The 8,264-nt window shown below is 43.4% G+C and overlaps 1 protein-coding gene across 1 annotated transcript; it reads right to left on the bottom strand.

Annotated features, from left to right (window-relative positions):
• Positions 1-1,362: 1,362 nt before the first annotated feature.
• On the bottom strand, positions 1,363-3,430 carry LOC145408978 (uncharacterized). Its single transcript, XM_080279553.1, has 2 exons — positions 3,260-3,430; positions 1,363-1,509 (listed from the first exon to the last, which is right to left on the bottom strand). Exons 1-2 carry the CDS (start codon positions 3,377-3,379, stop codon positions 1,363-1,365), a joined length of 267 nt encoding a protein of 88 aa, XP_080135679.1. The 5' UTR covers positions 3,380-3,430.
• Between the last annotated feature and the right edge of the window lie 4,834 nt (positions 3,431-8,264).

Below are 8,264 nucleotides of genomic sequence, written 5' to 3'. Positions count from 1 at the left end.
TACGACCACAACTACCACACATTAACACTACCACCTCTATCACCACCACCACCATCACCATTATCATACCACCACCACCACACCACCACCACCACCACCTCAACCTCCACCTCACTTCTACCTCTTTTACTACCACCAGTAACACGACGATCACCAATAAGACAACGACTGTTACCACAACAACTACCTTTACCACTACTTCCACCCATCACAACTACCACCATCACACTCTCAATCACAGGTACCATCACTACCACCACTACCACCCTAAGCCGTACCATTTCGATGGGACTGGTAGGTCTGTGTGGTCTTTGTACAATCACAGTAAAAATCACACACACACACACACACACACACATACGCAAACACTTCATTTCTCCAGATTAGGTTTCATCCATTAATAAAAAAAAAAAAATCAGGGCGAGTGTAGTCAGATATGCACTGAATATAACCTCAACATTAAAGTGTTGGATTGGGCCAGTTCCGACTCGACTATGCCAACACCTGCGCGCTTACCAAAATCGAGGACAGAGTTGCTGCGCAGATCAGGAAAACAGGTGTGCAGTCTTTTGCATCTGTGTACCCCTTCAGGATGATGAGCCACGTCTTATAGTATGTTGTTGCTGGCTCCAGACGATGTTATTCAGCTTTGCATCATCATCATCATCATCATCATCATCACCATCACCATCACCATCATCATTCTTCTTCGTCTCATCCTTTTTCTTCTCCTCCTCCTCCTTCTCCTCTTCGTCCTCCTTCTTCTCCTTCTCCTTCTTCTCCTCCTCCTCATCATCATCATCATCATCATCATCATCAAAGAATAAATTAAATAGAACCTGATATTCAAGTACTTTATATAGCCATACCAACAAATACATAAGTATATTTCCACTGTTAATAAATCTTCACAAGTTGGCTTTATTACAAGATAGGTTATTTTTTCAGGTTGGATTAATAATTTTTTTATTATATATTGGTGTTGGTAATGACTGATGTAAACAGAAGTTAAATTTATATAAAGGGGAGCTCTATGTATAAACTGGCTCCTTAATTAATCCATCATCATCATCATTCACTGGCTCTGGTATTGGTGGTATTAACTGACGTATTGACAGAGACACAAGTACCATCCTAAAGTCTAACGAATACATATGGGAAAAATCGAAACCATCTTAAACACACACTAGTAGAGACCGAGTTTCACTGTATTTCGCCAGGTGTCAATTATCTTCAGGTGAGACTGGGAAGGGAGTTGTTTCTTTGCACGTGTTGCCAAATGCACTTTAGGGCGTCCCTGCATCCACCACGTGGTCGCCCATGTCCCCCGAAAACCCATCATAACCACCATTATCATCATCATCATCGTGGCTGGTGAGGAGGCTCCGCCGAGGGTCCAAGGTCAGAACTGCCTGCCCCGTGCTGAATGCCTTCTTGCGGACGGTTGCAGTTATACTGACGCACGGGAGTGTAATACTCCACCTTCACACCTGGCACGTTCAGTCTAGCCTGTTGGGAGGGGAATGTGCATTAGATATTATGGTACTCTCCTCTCTCTGCTGGGCACGTGGATTAGATATTCTCTCTCTCTCTCTCTCTCTCTCTCTCCACCATCACACCTGGCACGTGGAGTGGGGCCTGAAGGGGTAGGTAGGCACGTGGGACAGGTGTTGTTATGGCTAGGACAAGTACGAATCAATCTCTCTCTCTCTCTCTCTCTCTCTCTCTCTCTCTCTCTCTCTCTCTCTGATTTGTTTTCATCTGACAGAACTGAACCACTCCCACAACATTAATACTAAGTCTTGACTGAGTCTCTTTGGTTACTAGTCAAATAGAATATCCAGTCTGACTACACCTGGTCAAATGTTGTCAGACTGGAACGTGCATTTAACTATACTCTTTTTACTCTAACGTGGCCTAAAATTACCGTCTCTCCACTTTGAATGCTCATTTGTAACAATAGAATCAACACTAGAATAGGATGTTAGTCACGAAGAAGTGCTGTGGAAAGGATGTAGAGCCGTAGTACTGTCTTTTTCTGCCACCGAGCTACGTGAAATAAGCTGCAAGAGGACGAAAATCTGGGCCAAGTTAGAGCAATATAGTAAGATGACTCATTTCCTCGTCATCGACTAAAGCTCATTGGATTTCATGTAACCACGACATGGAATATGAGTGTAGCAGAGAGGAAAAGTTTGAATGTAATGGAGATGAGGTGTCTGAGGAGTATGTGTGGAGTGACGCGTATGGATCGAGTGCGAAATGATGAAGTGCAATGGAGAACTGAAGTTGTTCGGGAGATGGCTGATAGAGTTGAGCAGAGAGTGTTGCGATGATTTGGGCATATGGAGAGAATGGATAATGAGTGATTGGTGAAAAAGATAACTAGATCTGATGTGAAAGGTGTAAGGCTGAGAGGGAGACCACGAATAGGACGGATGGACAGTGTGAAGAGAGCGCTGGATGTGAGAGGGATGCCTGTTGAGCATGAAAGAGTGGCTGTGCGTGACAGAAATAAATGGAGAGAAATTGTGAATGAATAAATGATGATGCAGCCCTGAGGGGATATTCTCCCGCATTTGGTCTGATCAGCTACTCAGGTCAGGTGCGGGTAAGGGGATGGGTCTATTATGATGTGGCAGGGGTAAACCAGCTCCGCTGTCGGGCCCTGTTGTGGATGTCAGTGATTGCACTGCGCAGTTGACCATTGTGCGGTGTGGTGCGGTGAGGATCTGTCCCTTCTCCCCTTTGGGACTAAGATGCGAATGTGTTTAAATGGATGAATAAATGGGAAGTGTGTTGTCACGTCTCGGCTACCTCCCTTTCCTTGGGGGAAGCAGCCTAGGTATATAGATAGATAGACGACATGGTACTGAAATTGTAGGAGTGGTCCAGTTCTCTCAGGTGAAAAGTCCTACTAAATCCACGTATTCTCTGCGTGGCCTAAATTGAGACTAAGAGGACATAATGACAAGTGATGCAGTACCGGCCATTGGTAAGGTCGATTTTTTCTCTAACTTGGCCTAACCCTGCCCTCCCTCCATCATAAATGCAGTTGTAACAAGAGACTGACACTTGAATAGGATGCTAGTCACGAAAAAGTGCTATGTAATGGGTGTAGAGCATTACTTTCTGCGTGAAATCAGTTGCGAAAGGACGAAAATCTGGACAAAGTCAAGGTAAGAACAATATAATAATCTGCATATCTTACAATGAGACTTAAATGTGATATACAGAATATAAGAGACATAATACTTACCATTTGTTTGAGGTTGACCTTAAGGATAGGAGTACGGGAGAGGATGATGCCGTTTTGTCTCTGCATAATGGCGATCTCTTGACACAAAAATACCCCGGCAACGTTGTCATAGTCTGTCATGTGCACCGTTAGCGGGTATTTGCCCAGGATGTCTGTGAGGGGAGAGAGAGACAGGGGAGGTGAGCAACTGGAGAGGTGGGGGAGAGAGGGAGAAGGGGAGAGAGGGAGAAGGGGTGAGAGGTCGGAGAGAACGATGGGGAGAGGGGGAGGGAGAGAAATGGGAGATGTGGGAGTGAGGGAGAGGAGGTGAGAAATGGGAGATGTGGGAGAGAGAGAGAGAGAGAGAGAGAGAGAGAGAGAGAGAGAGAAATGGAAGACAGAGGGAAAAAATATAAACTATAAGGAGAGAAGGGAGAAAGGATGAGTGAGTAGAAGACAGCTGGCCACGATGTCTGGGTGTGAGTAAGATGGGGGAGAGGGGTGAGAGATATGAGAGATGGGGGTGAGAATAAGAGATAGTAAGACGGTGACAGACTGCAGAGAGAAGGGGGACATTATCAAAGAAAGAAAGAGAAGAGAGAAAAGGGGAAAAATGAGAGAGAGAAGAGACTAGAGATGGTGTGAGAGGAGAAAGAGGAGGAAGTAAAAGGGGAGAGAAGTACTGGAAGTTACGATCGTATATTAACGATGTAAAGAATGTGAAAGTAGACACCCAAATTACTGACGGATATTAATGAATCATATGGTTACTGTACCCCCTTCACTTTAAGTTGGTCTAAAATTGCCCCCTTTCCAGTTTTTTTTTTTTTTTTAATGCAAGGAAGAAGGAACCAAAGGCCAGAAGCCGGCAAACCGTTCCTTCCAAAAAAAAACAAAAACAATACAAAAGAAAGCCAAATTCAAGAACCATTCATTTCGAGATGCCTGGACACACTGAATTTGAAAGACTGGATATCAAGTAGGAAATACAGACTGAGGGAGACAGTTCCAGAGTTGACCTGATGCATAAATGATAGACTGGGAGTAATGGTTAACTTTTGCATTAGAGAGCTGGACAGAAAAGGGATGAGATTTTGTTGCTAGACGGATGCTACGCACCCGTCGAAGAGGTGGAGGGATGCAAGCAGACAGTTCAGGGAACAACGACAATTGAAGTAGCGAGAGAATAGAGATAAAGATGCAACAGTGCAGCAAAGAGACAGAGGTTGAAGGGAGTCAGTAAGAGGAGGAGAGTTAATGAGACGAAAAGCCTTTGATTCCACCGTATTGAGAAGAGCTCTATGTGGGGAGCCTCCCCACACATGAGAGTTATACTCTACACAGGGGCGAATAAAAACCCTGCTTATAAGTCAACAACTGTGCAGGGAGTAAAAGAGAAGGTACGGAGTCGGCTTAGCACACCCTAATCTCTTGGAAGCAGATTTTACAAGAAATTCAAAACGATCTTTCCAAGATAAGTCCCGAATGAATGAAACCCCAGGCATGTTCAAGGCTGATGCAAGAATTGGAGCCGGATATTATTAAATATTAGTGGAGCACTCCTGTAGAGAAGATTTTGCATCCCAGGTTGATAGATGTAAGAACTGAGTCTTTGATGCATTAAAAACAAGATTATCTTTACCCCCAGTCACAGATACGAGCCAAGAGTCGAGACATTAGGTGTGCCATAGTCTCATCCCTTGTTTGTTGAAGTAACTGCTGAGATGAATGTTGCGGGAACCGAATGGAAGGGTGAAGTGCAACTGGGGAATCATCCCAGCATACGAGTGGATAGGGTTAGATGTACAGCTTAGAAAGGTCATTGATGAATAATAGGAAAGAGAGTTGAGTGATAGGACAACAGAGCTACCTGAGGAACACCACTGTTGATAGATCTCGAAGAGCGATGGCCGTCTATAGAACGACCCAGAAAGGAAGTTAGAGATGAAGGCACAGATGGAAGGATGAGGAAAACCGCAAGAGGGCAGCTTGGGAAATTAAAGATTTATGCCAGACTCGATCAGAAAACCTTGAGATGTCAAGTGCAATAACAAAGCTTTCACCAAAGTTCCGAAAGGAGGAGGATGACAAGGAGTTTGAAAGGTAGGTGAGAAGATCGCCAATGGAGCGTCCCTGACGGAATCCCATACTGACGATTAGAAAGAGAAGGTTGTGATAGGAAAGATGCTTTAAAATTTTCCTCTTAAGAATAGACTTGAAAACTTTTGGAGACCACAGGATGTTAACGCATTTGGACGATAATTAGAGGGTTGGGAATAGTCACCCTTCTTTGGGACTGGCTGAATGAAAGCAAACTTCCAGCGAGGAAGGAAAGGTACTAGTTGACAGACAAAGGCGAAAGAGTTTACCTAGGCAGGGTGTATAGCACAGAAGCTTGCACAGTTCTTGAGGGACAACAGGAGGGACTTCGTCAGGCCTACACTTATGCCTTGTTAGTATTGAGGCCTCCCTGTAAAACAACTAACCTCAGTGTCAAGTGGCATTACCCTTTGCGGGATTGTGGTGTCTGGCAATAGATGAGATAGATAGATAGATAGCAGAAAATACATCAGCTGAAGAGATTTTAATGTCAGGCATGAGGAAGTCAGAGGGAGAAGTGATGGAGGAACAGCATGGAATCGTCTAAGGTGGAATTCAGGGAGGAGAAAGTCTGAGCGAAGAGATCTGTCTTATCAGTGAGAAAGAAATAGCTACAGTACCATCAGAGTAGAAAAAGAGGAGGGAAGGATGAAGAGGTAGTGTTGTTAGAAAGTTTTTTGGCAAGGTGCCAGAAGGAGCGGGAAGAATTCGAGTTGGAGAGCTGAGAGGCATTTAGTACGGATGGAAATTTAGCAGTGCGAAGAACAGACAAACAAGATGTGATTCAGGGGTGCGTTGGCTCTGAATTTACCTTTTATGAGCCCCTCTCACCTTGTTGCGGACAGCGATTAGAACAATCGTGATTAAACCAAGGCTTTCTCGCATTAGTCAAAGGATATGAGAAAAGATAGCAATGTATGCCTTCCATGCCGAAGAGAATAACCTTCATGTAATGCGCAAGGCACACTCAGATGGCTCACGGCCATGGAAGCTTAATAATCATTCCAGGGAAAATCAAAGAAGTACTGCCTGAGGGCCTCCCCAATCTGCAGCTCCAAAAAGTGCCACAGACTGACATTTCTTTGAGAAGGGGTCCACAGGGCCGTACCGGAGCGATAGGACAGGTTAAGGTAATAAAGGTTGTTATCGGAGGAGCCCAACGGGAGAAGAATGATTAACAGTGTAAGCTGAAGGATTAATTGTAGAGGAAGAGGTCAAAGTATGTTGGAATCTGAGCTGTGACAAGAGATTAACACTAGAATATTTTGCTAGTAACGAAGAAGCTGATGTGGAAAGGATGTACAGTATAGTCTTATCTTTGTCTTTTTTTCAGCCACCTGAGGTTCGTGAAATAAGCTGCGTAGGGACAAAATTCTGGAGGCCAAGTTTGAGTGAAAGGACTATAGATGCGATTACAATGTTTTTACTCTATCTTGGGTGTTAGTCACGAAGAAGTGCCATGGAAAGGATGTAGGGTCGTAGCACTGTCGTTCTCTGCTACTGAGCTACGTGAAGTTGGCTACAAAAGGACGAAAATCTGGGTCAAGTTAAGGCGAAAGAACTATAGATGTGATTGGTGTGCCTCCCTCCAGCGTCACAGTGTGGAGTCAGCAAAGAGGCGCAGAGATCAGACACGTTATATCCTAATCAAGTATTGCAAAAATTATTGTCAACTGTCGGGGACTTTCTTTTCCTTTTACGATACAGATTTTCATTAATTCTATGTTAATTTAAACTTTTATTATTATTATTATTATCATTATTATTATTATTATTATTATTATTATTAGTTATTATTACTACTGGAGGAGTATCAACTTGACTGATATATAATTTGTGAAAGTGACTATAGAATCAACCTCTGTATCTGTCTGTCATATACAAGCAGACGCATTAATCCAGGAGGATGTGACCAGGAAGAAATCACCTCCACATGATAATATTATAGTAAAAAATAATAATAATAACAAATGATGATGATGATGATAATGATAATAATGATGATGATGATGATGATGAAAAGAAGGAAGAAGAAAGCAGAACCAGAAGAGAGAACAAAAGAGAAGAAATTTGCCCCTATATAAAAACTTGCATAAATAAATTAATACTCACTAGTTGAGCCAGCTGGCCGTCATTCTGACTACCAACCATATCAATGGTGTCGGGAGTCCAACTTGGCCAAGTGAGTGAAGACGCTGTCACTCTAACCCCACCGAGTGAAAGGACCCAGGATTTCTTGCTTTCCCTCAGCTGCCACGTCCCCTTCTCCTCCCCGCGGCTGATATTTCCACGTCACACCTCCTCCCGACTCTCAAAGCTCTCTACCACATACCACAGCCCCTCAAACTGCAGGATAGAATTATAGAGCTTTCAGTCCCTGTCTCCGTCACTGTACAGTATTCAGGCTCCCGCAGTCTCCGTCTCTCTCTCTGTATGAAGGACCCTCACACTTCAGGATAAAACTGTAAAGCTTTCTCTGTCTTTGTCTCCGTCTCCGTCTTCCTGTCTGTCTGTCTGTCTCTCTGTGCACCAAAGACCTTCAGACTGCAGGATAAAATGATGAATCTCTCTCTCTCTCTCTCTCTCTCTCTCTCTCTCTCACAAGGTTCAAGTCCAAGCTCCCCACTAACCCTCGGCCTTGAAAGAATTTTGCCCCACCATCAAAAGATTCATCCATATATCACAAACTCAAAACTGAACGAAAATTTAGAGACAACTTTTATATTCAAAGTTTACATGCCATTCTAAGTCTCTTATAAGTTTTATATTCAAAGTATACATGCCATTCTAAGTCTCTTTGAATACCACTCACTCTCAAGCTTCAAAAAAAAAAAAAATGTTTTGGGTGTGCATACAAGATTTCTTATCCATACATCAGAAACTCAAAATCTGAAATGAAGGAATAAGTATAGGCAGACATAAAGTA

Source organism: Coenobita brevimanus, chromosome 79, assembly GCF_032717465.1.
Source record: "Coenobita brevimanus isolate Jiangsu-jjx chromosome 79, ASM3271746v2, whole genome shotgun sequence".
Taxonomy (NCBI): domain Eukaryota; kingdom Metazoa; phylum Arthropoda; class Malacostraca; order Decapoda; family Coenobitidae; genus Coenobita; species Coenobita brevimanus.
Note: the sequence above shows the minus strand (reverse complement) of the source record. Positions and strands in the feature narration are given on the sequence as shown.